The following is a 16,807-nucleotide window of genomic DNA, read 5'->3' as shown; positions in this document are numbered from 1 at the left end:
GAAGTACTTAGAAAGTGGGAAGTGCACCTTGGGCCTGCTACTATCAGGCCCGAGATCGCTTTCTCAGGCCGATCTCTTCTCCTTTTCAATAAACATTTACTCTGCCTCTCCATTCGGGCTCTTCCGCGTCCACTTCCGCGGCTCTCCCGTTTGCGGAGGAAGGTGTTCAGGTAGATTATTCCCTTCTGGAAACTCTACGACTCTATCCCCCATGATATCCCCTCTGTTATTTCTACAACACCATAGTTGTCAATTGCCTTGCATCCACTCTGCTAAGCGTTCAACTAGCATACATTAATTACGGAGTGTTAATTACTTTTTGGGGGGCTAACGGCGGCACCACGCAGAAAACTTGGCCCTGTCTCCAGGCATAACCACGCATGAGCTTAACCGAACCAAGAATAAGCTAGTTGGGGCCGCCAGAGTCGCTGTTTGCCCAGTCAAGCTGCCATAATTTTTTCCATTCAAGTCCAAAGCTTTCCTAAACGCATGCCATCGATACTTCCTTTGGATTGGTCAAGATCAGGACAATAAAACAACAGAAAACAATAGCCGTGTTGCACGCGGTAGAGATGGCCGGCCTTTTGGCCAAAACGGAAATTCGCTGGTAACGGAGAACTTCTTTTGCGTTGCAGAAAAGTAGCACTAGGTGTTTGAACATATTCGAAAAAAGGTAAACTGGAGGTGGTGGTGGTAAGCCAAACTGCTTTGAAATAAGGAAAGAACTAACTCCGCATCATTTTTGGTGCTTGCGCTGCCCCTCCACCTGGCCCCATCACTTCCAAAGGCTGAAGCAGACGACACAAATAGCCAGCTAATTTGTTTAGATCATAGCGTCGTCTTTTCGCAACCAGACCGCTGACTTCTTTTTATAGAGCAAGTAATGAGACTTTTGTTATTATTTAGCGAATTTACTTTAGGCCATCGGTTTTATTCTCGACGTCGAAATAAGTACGAAGGAGTTCTGCCGTCCAAAATTCAGAAAACTTCCGCTGTCGTACAGCCATTGCGGCGTTTCGCTTTCTGTCATAGAAACAGTTTTCGTTCGCGTTGTGGTCGTTCGTACTTGTTTGACGTGATGTGATTCTTCGCAGTGAAATGTGGGCAAGTAGAGAACAATCAGGCAGTGAAAAAAGTGATTCTGCGATGTTCCGAGCACCGACAGACATCGCACATCTTGCTGTCGTTCGGCGTGACAAGTTTCGATGGCCGCACCCGCAAGCGGTCTTTCCTCGCGAAGTTTTGAAACGTGAATTTTTGTGCGTGACATCTGCCGCGACAGTGTGTGGAGTGCTCATCGTTAGCTCTTCGCTTTACGTGCGCGCTAGAGCTGCTTACATGTGGCTTCTTATCCATTGCCCATTTGGAGTGTTTGTGGTGCAGTTGACCAATTTGTAGTGTATGCGGTTAAGCATACCTTTAGTACGTTTTCTTGGTGTTTTGGGGGCATGAGTGTATTGCTGTGTTCATTGAGTTAATAAGGGTAGCATCATGGTAGCAACTAAATAAAGTAATTGCGCAAAAAAAAAAGGGGGGAGACACGGACGAAGTGAAGACGGACGTGTGTGTCCCTCGTAACTTCGTCTGAGTCTTCCCTTTTTTGCCGATTATTTGATTTAGTTCATTGTGTTACTTGTGCTACGTTTTACAGGATGCTGATGTTTCTATGACGCGCGACCTGTTTTGCGCTTCAGGTTTTATTTTACTCTCTGACTTGCTTTTAACTCAGCGTTCACCGTAAACCGTTCACCACCATTTCTCTCAACAGTAACACTGCTTAAAAAAGGTTTAGCATTTCTTGAAAACTTCGTATTCGTGGATTCGTTTCCACGTTGCGAAATTAAGCGTCAATTCATTTCATGAAGCCCGGCAGTCTGCCAAATTAAGCGACTCAGTGATCCTTTGTGTTTTGGTTGCCGATGCATAATTGAAAGTTTTATCACACAGCGAGGAAATCTCTCGAAATATACTACTGCTAGACTAGAAGGAACATGGCATCATGTTTCAGTGGGTACCAACTTTTTTTGTCAGAACAAACTCGCCTAGTCGCTATCTTCTTACTTTTTTTCTTGCCCACTTCTCCGATACCCAGAGCAGCTTTCCATCATGGACCTGAAATCGTTTCAAAATGAGCGACAAAAAGAAGTAGTGTTAGTGTCATCCAAACCGCCCACAGTGGTGACTCCTACACTCGGATACAAGTTCTGAATGGCAATAGTGCTTGGTATTTTTGAGAACACGAGTCAGTGTCTTATGGCTTTAATTACAGCGCAGATTGCTGGAACTTGCTCTAAACATCTAAAGTTCTGCGTCAATCACTCTACTCCAAAACGATAAGTTTATGCAAGTGGTACGTGAGTAGGAGCACTGGGATTGCAGCCATATTCAAATGCATTGATACTGAATTCACACTTGTCTTTTTATAAGTAGTGAAAAAACAGTGTTTTAAACTTGCTGCCATCAAAAATACTCGAGAGACTACAGTGGCTGCATGGTTATTTATAGCTGATACTTAGATCATGCATGCATCGTGGTGTGCCGACAGGATGTGACCTTCCCATTACTGTGTGAAAAGTAGTGATCAACATCATTCGATGTTAACTGAGCTTGGCAGTACACAACGTTGGTGTAATGTGCAAAGCTTCTGCATGAAACGTACAGCTGCGCGGGGCACCAGCATGCCGTTATGGTAAAAGTGACGCCGGAACTTGCAGAACATTGTGATATTGGAGAGTCTGAGATACAGGCCACAGCAAGGCATTCTCTCAACACGGACTAGTGGGCTGGGTGTCGACTATCGCATTGATATGATTCAAATATTGTCCCTGCTGCAGGTTTAGTCGACCCGTGGGAGAAACCCGCTGAATCGGTAGTGCTGCAGGTTCCAGGGCCACTTCCAGACCAAACCATTTCTCAAAGTACCAATGGCGTTTCGTGCACAGGTGAGTCTAATGATGTGACGTTCAGATGGGAGTAACAGTGGGTGCAGTCTGTCGCTTGAACCCGCCGTGGTGGCTCAGTGGCTAAGGCGTTGCGCTGCTGAGCACGAGGTCGCGGGTTCAATTCCCGGCCGCGGCGGCCGCTTTTCTGATGGAGGCGAAAAGCAAAAACGCCCATGTGTTCGAGATTTCGGCACACGTTAAAGATCCCTAGGTGGTCAAAATTAATCCGGAGCCCTCCACTACGGCGCGCCTCATCGCCTGCGTTGCGTCGGCGCGTTAAACCCTACAATCGATCTGTCGCTTGAAGCAATTTACACAGTTTATAAGTGCAAATTTTGTCAAGGAAAGCTTTGTTCTGTTGGCTGAGGTACCTTGCACACCTCTTTGTTGTCTCCCGCCCCCCCCCCCCCCCCTTTCCCCCATTTCCCTTTCCCCCCCCAAAAAAATAATGCTCAGCTTACTCCCATATCTAGTTGCTATCTCAGAGCACATAGTTAACCCCTTTGTATTCCCGAAACACATTGCTCACAGTTAAACTGTGAGCCATTGGTAGAGCAGAGTGTGCATAGGTACATGGGAAACAACAAGTTGATTGACTGTACGGAAACTGCAAACATGCGGAACAAATTCGTCATGAGCTTGGTAGGTTTAGGCTGGTTCTGAGGGAAGGGATCCTGTTGCGCATTTGATTTTTTGGTGTTAAATACTTTGTGCGAGTTGAAAGGGGCTCTAAACCGAGTTTCAAAGGTTTCGATTTTTCGTGCATAATAATAGCTGCAGTACTATCCTGGGAATTTCCTCCCGCAGTAGTGTTTGAAGAACTCATTAAAAAGTACCAACAATAAGGCCTGGAGCATTTGCCCTTTTTTTTCGCACATACAAAGCAATGTAGATGCTATGACCTGGTCAGCTCTGAGCAAAACAACGTAGAAATACGGGTCAAGGCACTTGGGTTCCAAGGCACACGCAGCCATTTGCTCAGTGGTACGTCGCAAATTTTTTTGTTTTAGCAGCCAATGTGCATGGTTCACCTACTGCGCGGCACGGAGGCCGCTGCCGTCAGCCATTACCGGTTGGCCCGATCACACTGCTTGTTGCTTCGGCCGTGCTTGTGTCGGCACGTCAGTTTTAGAATGGGGGAAACGAGTGGTTGAAGGCCAGGTAGGGGGGTTCCAAACACAGCATGCTCGCTCACGACAATTATTGAAGATTTCCACCGACGAGGTGCCCGCTAGTGTTTCTTACATGCGGTGCTGTCGCAGCACACAGGTCTGTCTGAGGCTGAGTTGCGCACAAAAGCCCCAGCATTGTCGCAGTTATTCAGCCATCGCTTTAAAAAGTCGCGCCAACGATGATCACCAGTGCAGTCTTTCACCACCCTATCACCCGCTTTTACACACATATAAACTGATTTTCAGCAATAGTACTGCTCTGGCTGGGGGTGACAAGTTTTAGCGGCTGTGGTGTGTGCCGTATCGTGCATGCATCGCACAGTGGGCTGGCTTCTTGTCCATTGTGCAGGCAGGTGCTTGCCGTGGTCGTGCGTGTAGCAGTGTTTCCGCCTGCGGAGATGCTCGATGTTTTTCAGCGTCATTCATGTCTTAGAAACGACGCTTTCTACAAACTCAGGCCAGCTCGTGTGATGGATGGCGACGATTTACATGTGGCTGTACAAAGTTACGCTGTGTCGGAGTGCCGCTCGCTAGAACCACTGAAATGTGCATGCACCCGCATTTCTCCCAGAGATGGATGATTGACTGCAACACCTAAGGGAACCCACCAGCAGCGGTGCCGTAGTCTTCAGTGCCAGCTGCGTCATAGAGGCTACGTCACAGTTGCAAATTTACATCAGGGTGGGTCAGAATGGGGATGAGGATTGACATGTAAACAAGGAAAGAAACTGAAACTGAAAGAAAGGGAAAGAAAGGAAGAGCTGTTTTCCATGTTTATGGGGCCCGTGCTTTACGTACGCGTTGTCATGAATGCGTAAAATAGCGATTGCATGCTTGAAATCAATACCTTCAGAAGCCTTAGGGCCCCTTTAATTGCCTCGAAAGATTGTAGGTGATGTGCCTTAAAGCCTCTAAACAAGGGTGTGTTGTACAGGTTTTTGTCCTGAGGATGGCCTTATATGTGGTAAGCTGATTGGCTCCCACGGTGCCAAGTGTTTCCATTTGCGAAGACCTCTTACTATCGTCTTTATTTCCCCAGAATGAAAATTCTGTGCAGCATGAGGCGTGAGAATTACTGCTCATTTAATTTGCGCTCAATTTTTCAGTGCAGTAATCATAAATCCTAGTTAAATGTGAGTTTAGCCACTATTAGTAAAGATAGCCTGATTTACAATAGGTTGCATCAATAATGTGGTGCAGTACAACCAGGAAGCATGAAGTCGCATTGAAGTAAAGGGTGAACAGTTTCACAGCTTATCACTCTGAAATATTCACTATGTAACGTTGGCACAAGGGCAAACATGCTGCTTGTGTAGTATTGGCAGGTCCAATGCTTTGCACCTTGCACCAGTAATGTACACTAGTCATTTTTTTCTTCACAACTACCTCTATCAGCGTTGGGCATTGTCTGTTTTGTGTTTTTTATTCTTAATGACATGTGGCTTTTTCACGTGAAGCATGGTCAACACTAGGCTCACTTTTTTTTCCAATGCTGCGAAATTCCCGTATGCAGATGAATCCCGCTCTGTATCGAGACGGTGTCTGGTGTCAGCGGCGACCCAGTACAGCGCATCCGACTTGGTCCAGCCTCTGGCCAGTGCTGATCAGGCAGGCTCAACACCGCCACCACCTCTGGAAGGAGCTGGGATGGCCACTCAGCCTGGTGACCGCGATGCCTCAACTCCGAGGGCTGTGCCGGAAACAGCAGGGGTGACAGCAGGTGCATTGGACATCAGCACCACACAAGAAGATATGGGAGTCAGTCCTGGGCAGTCCAGTGCTCCTGAGGGATGCCATGGTAGGTGTAGTGCTTGGAATTCCGAACGGTGCAAACATTAGTTTCACACACTCCAACGATGCTGAGACTTTTGCAACAGTAGAATTTAAAACCAAACCAAATTCAGCATGACATGGGGCTTTTGCACTGAGCACAAGTGATAATAACACACACAGGTATAGCAGGTAAGCAACTGCCATGAAGTAGGAGGAAAGGCAGAAGGGATGCCCATTTGTCCCACGTGCATAGAAACATTTTTTTCTGCACACTTTCTTTTTTGTAGTGTCTGTCGTTAGGGGAGGCATGATGAGTTTGCGTTCGGGCTAATTGGTGTTCCATAATGTTGATCTTAAGTGCACAAACAAAACACATGCACACAGAAGACGAGGACAAGCACCACTTCCAACTGAATTTTATTGAGTCAGGGTGAAATATATAGCAGGAAAAATACAAGAGATACAGAAAAGGTTACGATTATGCAGAGATTAGCATAACGGAATCACTTGGCACTGTTCCACACGTGTCAGTCATTACCATGACCAGTTCTTTTTTAAAAACGCTGCCTCCTTATCCACCAAGGCTACCGATGTTGTACTGACACACTCAAAATCACCTAGTTGCATTTCAGCTGCCTCCACTATCTGACGCGTCGAAACTCTGCGATGTTGTGATATTGATTTCGAAACTCTGTGATATTGTTTCAGTACTCAGGTGAGCGCACACGTGAGATAGTGGAAGCAGCTGAAATGCAACGAGGCGATTTCGAGTGTGTCAGTACAACATCGGTAGCCTTGTCGGATAAGGAGGCAGCGTTCTTAAAAAAGAACTGGTCGTGGTAATGACTGACTCGTGTATAACAGTGCCAAGTGATTCCGTTATTCTAATCTCTGCATAATCGCAACCTTTTCTGTATCTCTTGTCTTTTTGCTGGTATATATTTCACCCTGACTCAATAAAATTCAGTTGGAAGTGGCGCTTGTCCTTGTCTTCTGTGTGCATGTGTTTTTTTGTGCACTTAAGATGAACATGATGGGTGATCATTGAAGGGGGTTAGGGGGAAGGGACATTTTGCTGTGCCTAGGGTCAAGTGGCACAAAACGAGGCTTCTTGAGACATGGATAACAGAATCACCATCAATCTCACCAGCGGAACAGACCCAAATTGTAACGATAACTAAGTGCTGCCTTTACATAGGTGTCAATGAATTACCTCGTGGTTTAAAATTATTTCAAGCACACTTTTTTTATAATTGAGAGAAAAATGCGCAAATATAGGAACACATGCACTTCTTTTTCAGTTGGTTTTTCTGAATCTGAAGGAAAACATTCAAAACTCATTTGGTTGTTCTTCTTCTATCATTTAAAAGTGTTGCTATTTTGCTACTATAGTTGAGACAATGAGACGTGCTATAACGAAATAATGGATATGACGAGCAAATCGTAACCTTCCTTGATGAAAGCCCCCATAGAAACCAATGTATTTAAGACGTCGTTTTAATGAGGTAATATTTGCTTGTTACAGGATGTAACAAACACATTTCGTTAGGAAATAAAATTTTGAGCCAATTTCACGGCAGTGCGCAATGAGGATTTGCGACGGTGCGCGACGGGACAACTGTAAATTGCAGTTCAAAACTCCTGTCATGCATCCTCCAGCAATGCGCACAAACCTGGACCGCGCACCATGCGGTCGTTGTGTCCGTGAAGCCATTGCCACCTTCCACTCGCTGTGCTTGGCACACAGCCGATGCACGCGACATGCACGGCCGCTGGCCTCCAACTGTTGTCCCGCGCCGACATGCACCGTAGGAGCTGCGTTGATGATTGTTTTTTTTTTTTTTTCTTCAGCCTTATCTTTTATTGTGCTGCATGCGTGATTCGAGCAGCATGAAATGCGCCAGGCGGGAAGCGAAAGCGAAAGACTATAGCGCTAGACTAGAAGGCGGGTGTGGTAAAAATTTTTATATCGGGCACGAAGCTGAGCGAGCCATCGTTTGCACCAGAAAGATGCATCTTCGTCTAACTACGGACTTCCTTGCAAGAAAGTCTGTTTGAAATATGAGTTACGTATTTTGAACTGCAAGAAGTGGGTGCATGGCTTTTCCTTTTTAATTCCGGAATGTGGTTATTTTGTTCTGTACTGCCATGCGCCAAGATCCCCTTTTGCCCGCTATTTGTTTTGAGTAAGTACAACGCACAATACAGGGTGTTACAACAATAATTAGAACACTTTAAATTATTTTCTTGAGCGAACCGCTGCTCGATCCACACTCAAACTTCACACGAAGGTCGCATTTCGTGGTCTATTTTGTTTGAAACCGGGAACAACAACGGTACTTACCTGTTTATTCTGAAAATAAATGGGAAAATGGAAAAATGGTGGCCGATTTCGACGTGGGAGCCAGTGTGAGCTGATCTTGGAACGACAGTGCCACCTGGAACATGCAGAGCGAAACGGACAGTGGAGATTCATTCTCCTTCCATGGCAGGAAAGAGCCAAATGGTGTAGCAGACGATTGGAAAATGTGAAAGCAGGTGAGGAAACAACTCCCACGTTTACTGGCAACGGTAAACCGTGGGGATATTTTATTATAATTTGTATCCGCTGTTATGTAACTATTTGTGCTTATCGTAAACCAGGGACAAAAGATTTTCTGATCGTGGGCTACATCATTTGGCTCATTCCTACCGTGAATCCGCATTGTTCGTTTCACTCTGCATACCCCAGGTGGCTCCTTCGTTCCAAGATCAGCTTGCACTGACTCGCACGTCTAAATCGGCCGCCATTTTCCATAAGCGAAAATGTTTTTTTTTTTTTTTTTTTTTTTTTCAGAATAAACAGTTACGGTAAGAACTGTTGTTGTTCCCAGTGTAAAAAAAGATTGACCACAAAATTTGACCTTCGTCTGAAGTTTGAGCGCGAACTGAGCAGCGGTTTGCTCAGGAAAAACTTTCAATGGGTTCCAATTATCGTCATGACACCCTGTATTTGCAGTAAATGCTCAGTATGGTTATAATGGTTATTGGTTATAATGGTTATATTGGTTATAATGAGAGCAAATCGCAGTGCCGCTTCAGTTTTCTTAGAACAAGGTTTAACTGTATTTTGCTACTATTCACGCTCAATTCGAGTTGAAAGGTGGCTATTTGCCCCCCTCTAGTGTGCAGCTCCCTTCAGTGTCTTTTCCAGGGTTCTCATGAAACTGTCGAATTGTTTCTAACCATGATACTATTCTGGAAATTAAGTCTTGCGTTAGGTAGAAAATAATAATGTTTGGTTTGAAACTTGGGGAATATCTCTCACAAACTGTGGACGAAGTTCGGTCTTTAACCCTTTCACCGTCAGGTATTTCTGGCAGTGATGCACCCCTAGTGTTGGCATGGTTTCCGAAATATGAGGGAAAGAACATAGTGATTGATTTGACCATGATAGCGTTCGTAACATAACGCGTCGAAAGGAAAGAGCGTGGGTGAGAAATAGCCTTTCGTCCAGGTATTTTCAGTTTGCCGTGCATGCTTCCGGGACGACGACCCCACCGTTTGAACATCAGAATCTGACGCTGTGCAACTCGCACCTCTTCCTCAGATGAGAAACTCTCAGAATGCGAATCCGAGCTCGGCTCGTATTTGGATCGGAATCGAAAAATTATCGCTGCTGTCTGCAGTCGAAGGGTCCCGTGCGGTCAGCCATCTGAAAGTGGCTGAAGTGGCGATCTGAAAGTGGCGCATGGAGGAAGCACTTTCAGCAGCCCGCACAACGCACGAGATGAGTGAGCGAAAGCCGCGATTGAGTCATGTTTCAGTCTATTGAAGAGGCTGGGCTAACCTGGTGCGCCGTAGCAGACGTGGGAACAGAATTAAAAAAAAAAAAAAAAAAAAAAACTAGAAACCCGTTGCGGGTGGAGCAACAACCCTTGCACCCATAATCGCACGCATGTCGCATGGTCACTCATCCTGACAAAGTACACAGCATGGAGCGACCAAGCCCCCCAGCAACGAAAGGTTGGCGTGGTCACTCGATACTCTTCAATATACCGTGGTCTGAGCTGGCTAGTGAAAATACAAGCTACTAGAAAGATTCGACAAATGGCGCAAACAGTCCAGGCCGCCCACTTTGCGCTATGGCGCAAATTTTTGAACGCACAACGGAGAATGTACCGGTACGTCAGTGACATTGTGGAGGGGAAATGCAAAAACGTACCGGTACGTCAGTGACAGCGAAAGGGTTAACCGTTCATGTCTTTTCACTCTAATGAAAATATGGGGATGGTTGTCTCAGTGAGGGATATCTGATTGACTACTAGATTGCCCTGAACGAGAATGCCGGTCACATGGTGGCCAATGTGTTGAAGTTTTCGGTTACCCGGCAGTTTGACGACGATGCCCGTTTCTGTAAGCTCTGTAAGCTGTCCACACATGTAGCCAGACCAATGAGTCTCAAATTGAATGTCGGAGAAAGTGGACAGTGAACTATTACCGAAATGCCAGAAAAATACATGGAACTAGCATTTTCGTGTAAAAGTTTTATTCTGTTATCTGAGTGTGGTGAGCATTTTCATGTACGGATTTGCACCACAGCTGCGGTTCTGGTTGATATCTAGAAGTATCCGACCATGAGTTTATACTCATATTTGGACATGGTTGGAGTTTATACCCACCAAAACATTATGAAACGAGTGAGAAAGAACCACACTCGTACGCATTACTGAAAAAAGTAACCAGTGACGATTACAAGCACTACACTGTAAAAAGTTACCGATTACGATTACAGTTACAGCTTCAAAGAAGTTATGGAAAAAGTACTCGAGCCGTCAATTACATCCAACATTGCTTTTTATACAGCTTTTTGATTATGGAAGCACATACTATATACACGGTGTTGCATAAATAGCGAGGCCACCAGATAATTCTGTCAGATAAATTGGTACTTGCACGTATGCAGCTCAAATTACCAGCAAAGGTTATTTTAGTAGTGTCGTCATCATCATCACCATCATCAGCCTATCTACGACCACTGCAGGGCAAAGGCCTAGCCCATAGATCTCCAATTATCCCGGTCCTGTGCTAACTGCAACCAATTTTTAGTAGTGTACTAATCCTCAATGTTCTGTGCTTAGTGGTTTCATGAAAGAGAAAAAAAAAAGAAAAGTATTTACTGTTACTGCCCACGACTGAGTGACTCCAGCTCATCTAACCCCTTTGTTAAAAAAAGAAAATATTGTAATGGGTAAAGTTGTGATCGATTACTGGAAAAAAAAAGGCAATTGAATTACAAGGATTATTACTGCTTAATAGAGAAATGAATTGAAGCATTTCAAAATTACAGTAAAATGGTATTGATTACAAGTAGTTCATCACTCGTAACGCATTACACATGAGTGAGGAAAGGATGCAGCACAAAGGAGAGGAACAAATCATCTTCAGTGCTCAAGTATGCCCAGAAAAGGCAGCGTGTGTGATGTAGGACACTGCTCACTTTGTATCCTGATATTTGACCACTGCATTGACTTGGCCTTCCTCCTTTCGCCAGATTCCATCCAGATCAAGGAAGAACCGATAGACATTGTGGTTCACGACGATGCCGTTCCTCCAAGTGTGGGCATGGATTTCTTGGATGCAGGTAAGGCCACTCAGCTGAGGCAAGGCGGGTTTGCTTGGTGTGCGCCTGTGGGGAAACAAGCAGGAAAGAGGCACGTAATCGCAGGTCATGCACAGCTGTGCAAGAAATGTAGGTTGTGCCGGGACTGAGCATCATAGTTCGGAATGAAGGCAGGGTGGTTGGAGAAAATTTTTTTGAAGGTCTATTGGTGGACCTTCAAGAATGCGCGAACAGTTTGTCCCTCTCCCTCACTGCCCCTAAGGCTTGGATTGACGCACACGCCGTGCTGCGGCTTCAGCAACACATATTTGAGATGCGGTCATTACATGAGCCTACCATTTTGGCCATCAATCCAAAAGCATTAAAGGGCCCTTGCAGACAAAAGACTACTTTGTTGTATTCAAAAGATTTTGTTTTTTATAGTGCCCCCAGCACTTTTCCGGTGGGAAACAATGCCATATTCACTGAGAGATTAGTCAATTCAGGTTAAAATTTTGATTCTCCCGCCAAATCGTGTGTTTTCGGAATGTCTGCCATAAAGTCACGAGGGTAAATACTCCAGCGAACTTCTAGTGCATAATTAGGCTCTGCAGCCTTGCTTACCGTCTGTACTCCCAGATGGTGCTACCAAACTGAGCCGCAGACCATTGTCCACCGAAGCTTTGTTTTTGACCGTATTTGCACCTGGCTTGTTTATGTTGCGGTGAAAAGTAATCGCTCCGAGAAACATGAGGTATGCTCGATGAAAACGGTCATGTAAGGCAGCGTCACTTACGCCAATCGGCCAGTGCAGTGTAAGACTACTCCAGAGCGGCGGACTGCTGTGCAGCTAAAACAAGCATAGTGCGCCCACTACCAACAGCAGTGTGCATCGGTACTCCTATGTTTACAAGTATTTTCATTGTTTACACCACCATTCGTACTGCTGTAAAATGAATATGCATTACATTTAAGCGCTAGTAACTCGTTCGGCAAGCATATGGGACCTGCTATTTGTGTTTGTTTTTGCCGGCCTCAGTCAGTTGAACAGTTCTGCATATGATGTCATAGGTTCTGTTGCACAAAATAAGCTAGTAAGTCGCATGGCCATTCCTTTTTTCCTAATTGTACAGCTTATGTGAGAAAAGTGTGCTGTGCGTTAAAAATGGTGTCAGTATAATTCTGCCGAGGCAATCGTTCAAGTGAACCAAACTTGTGTTTTTTTTTAGGGGTTCAAGAAAACATTTTTTTTATGCTAAAAAAATTAGTTAGGCACTAATTACAGGAGCACAAAATGCAGAATATTTGACGGATTTTCCCATAACACCAGTTTTTTAAATGTTTTCATAATCATAGTTGCTAAAAAAATATTAATATAAAAATTTTTGTCAAGTTGCCCAAGAAAATGATAAAAAAGGAGTTGTGTATAACAAATCAGCGGTAATAGAAAAAAAATTAGAATATACATTTTGTTGGGAAACATTTCAAAAACACGCCCTAGGAAAAATGCCGATTCATGCTGAACAGTTTGTCAGTTATAGAAAAAAAAATTTAACACGGGTGGTGCTAGTGCTATGCTATGGAGCCCAACCTTCATTTCAAAATGTGCAATTTCGGGTGGTTCTATGGAAGAAATCTGGTGGTTTCACATTATCAGAGGCACCAATTCGCCCCCACATAACGTAAAAACATCTTATCATTTACTTAGCATTTATGGCCAGCACAGTATTTGGGACAAGCACGTGATGTGGAAAAAATTGCATGAAATTGAAAAGGGAACTCCATGGTTGGTGCTTGTTGACGTTCACAGTCAGTTGTCTCTCAAAACATAAGGTTGTGCTTTATGATCATCTTCTGACATGCTATTGTAGCTTTGCTTGCAGGAATGAGGTGCGATGCGCCAGAAACTTGCCTTATAACTTTGGCCGAGTAGCTTTTGAGCAATAGAAAAAGATCAGCACTACGAGCCTCCTGCATTGCAGTGCCACCTAACATTTTTGAAATGAAACAGTACAAAACTTATTGGACACTCCGTCCGAATAAACAGTTCAACTAAGCAGCAACACTAGGCCCCCGGAGATACCTTCGTATGCAACCGAAATTGGAAGGCAAACAGCTGGCAGTGTGTAAGGCCGGTCTGAAGCGCTCTCCTCATCGGAACAGATACCTGGTGACTGGGTGTTATCTTTTGACTTTCACCGGAAGTTCTTATCGCAGAAATCAAATTAGGGTTGGGTGAAACCAGGAGCAGCATGCTTTTTTCGAGGATCAGTCGCGGACGCTCAAGGCGCCATGACAGGTAGCCTTGAAGTTGGGTAACTGCATAGCAGCGCTAAATATGAATTTTGCAATGCAGAAATGGAACCAAAACTGTTGTAAACTGTTCGCGAATGGTCCTGAGGTAAGTGGAACTAGAACACAACTTGGAACAACGTGCGCAAAGGCAATAAAACTGCCTAAAATCATAAAGTAGCTTTGCAACCAGGCACTGCTTGACATTTTCAGCCGATTTCTGGGATTATTACTGTCAGAGTGCAAACCTGGCGATTGAAAATCGTTTGCTGGTTCATTATTCACGCCCTAATAGCAAAAAATAAACGTTGATGCAGAATAATTACGAGTGGCACACATTCTTCGTTGGTAGCAGTGACGCGCGATGACCACGCCCCTTTTCCACACTCAGGTGATTCAAACGCGTATCAGAAATCACGTTTTTGTTTCAAAAATGAAATCAAAATTCATTTTGAAAGGCCATTTTCTAATCTAACTCCTAACAGCTTTACTTGTTCGAGCAACGCCTGGAACACTATGAAAAGGCGCTCCGAAAGTATCGTCCAAATTGAACGATTTTGTATAGGCGCGGTAACGAAAGAGTTAATTGTAACTGATATGGCATTCCCTCGCGGTTCAAATTAACAAGCTTTTACTCTACTGGGACAGGGACCGCCAAGCAAGTGCGATGCAGGGGCCTGCACACCATGAAGGCATGCAGAATAGGGTTTAAAAAGGTTGTTAGTTTTTTGTGCTGTCCTGTACAGCAAGTTTCCTTCCGAGAACTGGTATGAAATTACAAGAAACTGCTGTTTACATTTTTTTATGATAGATATGCTGTTCTGAGCTGGTCAGAATATATGCCCTCATTGTACACTAATACTGAAACACTCGCGGTTGAGGTCAACACATGAGATGAAAGCTGACCTCATATAAAACATGATACGATATAAATGAAACTAAAAGCAGCAGGGCAGCTTCTCTCTGTTTGATGAGCCTCTTATTTTTTTTTCAGCTTTACTGAAACATGCTTGCAGAATTGTACAACTCAGTTTTCTTATTACAAGTCAACAAATAGTCGGATCGATTTGAAAATTTGAAAATGCACACTTTGATTCGCAAGTATTCAAATGAAATCATTAATCGTTTTCCATTCACTTCGTATTCGCTTAGAAACCAAAAATCACTATTTGCCCACTCCAGTGAATGGTGGCATGTGACTGGTGGAGCTTGTTGAGTGCTACTTTTAAAACGAACTCTGGGGTAGGTATGTGTAAAAAGCAGATGGTATAAATGTTCACTCTAAACTTCAACTGTGCAGATGTCTTTTTTTACAAATGACGAAATTGAGCTTTTAAGCATTACCAAGCCAGTTCTCTCACTTATGAGTGGTTGCAGTTTCAATTTCAGCAGGGTTCGCACAGGTCCTTGAAAACCTTGAAAACCCTTGAATTTAGAAGTCCCTATTTCAAGGCCTCGAAAGTCCTGTAATTCTTAAATGGTCCTTGAAAACCCTTGATTTTCCTGGAGAGAATCAATGGCCCTGTCTATTTACGACAATCTAAAGAGCTTGTCGTGGATTTTAGGCGTTAAGAAATGTAAAGAAACATTGTAACAATCAACTTTCAGTGTATTGCGGGAAAGTTTGGTGAATATTCATTATGAGGCAACATTGCGAGCAGGCACTTCTCAATCCAATCCATGTCAGGATACAATCCAGTGAAAGCCGGCTTGTGTTCTCCATCTTGCATCTTCCATCTAGTCTCTGGACGCTCACTTATTGCATGTTTGCTGTGCCTCATATGCTGCATCTGCATTTGTTTTCACGTGCAAATGGCAGACGTGCACATAGTTTGTCCTGCCTTGCAGCAACACTCGCTGATTTAATTTTAGCGATACCCTTGCTGACAAAGCAACAGATGCAGGCAGGATTAACTAAGTTTTGAAATCAGACAGCCTGAGCAAAACAGCAAGAAAAAAGAAAAACACCAACCATGAAATAAAAAAAGGTGGGGGGAGCATTCATGAACCCGTTAGCACCTATCTGAATGTGCACTAATGTGCTTAGGTATTGTGCAAGAAAAAAACTTTTGCATTGTGTTGAAAAAGTTATAAATAATCTCAGATAATATATTACATTGGGACCTTGAAAATCTGTTTTCTGGTCCTTGAAAGTCCCTGAAAACCCTTGAATTTTTGCTTTTGAAGCCTGTACGAACATATGTTTTGCAGCGTTGTAGAACTACAGCTAGAAAAATCATGCAAGTGAATGCAAGAGCTTTTGCGTTTTGGTAGTGTTGGTGCCCATTTGTATACTACCACTGGAAAAAGTTGTCTATACGATCTATCCGGCTGTCAGCTCTCGTCTGGAGAATCGCGTGGGTATATTTGTGCTCCTTTTCTTATTTGGCAGCATCTCCCCTTCTTTAATGACATTGTAGGTGGTCAGTGTTTTCAGTTAGTTGCAGCTCTTTTGGATCACGAAAAATTTAAGGGAAACAAGAGAAGCTTCAGTTATTTATTTACAGTTAAACCTCGTTATAACGAAATTGAAGGGGCGCCGCGATTTGCTCGTTATAGCCAATATTTCGTTATAGCCGTAACCGACATTTACTGCAAATATTATGCATTTTAGTTACCTAAAACAAAAAGCGGCCGAAATAGCATCTTGCTGCACGGCGATAGTCAGTAAAATAAACACATTCCGGCGGTAAAAAGGAAAAGTCACGAACCTACTTTATTGCAGTTCGAAACTCGTATTTCAAACAGACTTGGCTACGAAGAAGTCCGTAATTGGACATTGATGCACCTTCCTGATGCGAGCGACGACTCCCTCAGCTGCGGCCGCTACGTTCACGCCATCTTCGCCGCCCTCATGCGCGCCGAAGTAGCGACGCAGCACTTCCACCGCATCTAGTCCCTCCTACGCCGTCCTTAGCGCTTCTTTTCAAGCCATGTGCAACAGCGCTGACGATGGAATCTCGGTTGCTCACGATGGTGGACAGCGTACTCGTCCACACGTCAGTCTCTTGCCACCTTACCACGGAGTGCCCCTTACCTTCCTTCGC

The 16,807-nt window shown here is 44.2% G+C and overlaps 1 protein-coding gene across 3 annotated transcripts in view; it reads left to right on the top strand.

Annotated features, from left to right (window-relative positions):
• The first annotated feature begins 988 nt into the window (after positions 1-988).
• LOC144147074 (uncharacterized) overlaps positions 989-16,807 on the top strand; it is a 37,392-nt gene continuing 21,573 nt past the window's right edge. For 2 of the 3 annotated variants that reach the window (XM_077679115.1, XM_077679114.1), the window contains exons 1-4: positions 989-1,281; positions 2,835-2,942; positions 5,628-5,912; positions 11,421-11,510. In XM_077679115.1, the coding sequence (XP_077535241.1) occupies positions 5,762-5,912; positions 11,421-11,510 (241 nt within the window). In that variant the 5' untranslated portion in view covers positions 989-1,281; positions 2,835-2,942; positions 5,628-5,761. Of the gene's footprint in view, positions 1,282-2,834; positions 2,943-5,627; positions 5,913-11,420; positions 11,511-16,807 lie in introns of those variants that run through there. The other variant, XM_077679116.1, reaches the window with a different exon arrangement.

Source organism: Haemaphysalis longicornis, unplaced genomic scaffold (genome assembly GCF_048455015.1).
Source record: "Haemaphysalis longicornis isolate Haplotype H1 unplaced genomic scaffold, Haemaphysalis longicornis Haplotype H1 scaffold_7, whole genome shotgun sequence".
Lineage (NCBI taxonomy): Eukaryota > Metazoa > Arthropoda > Arachnida > Ixodida > Ixodidae > Haemaphysalis > Haemaphysalis longicornis.
This window is presented reverse-complemented; position numbering and strand designations above follow the sequence as displayed.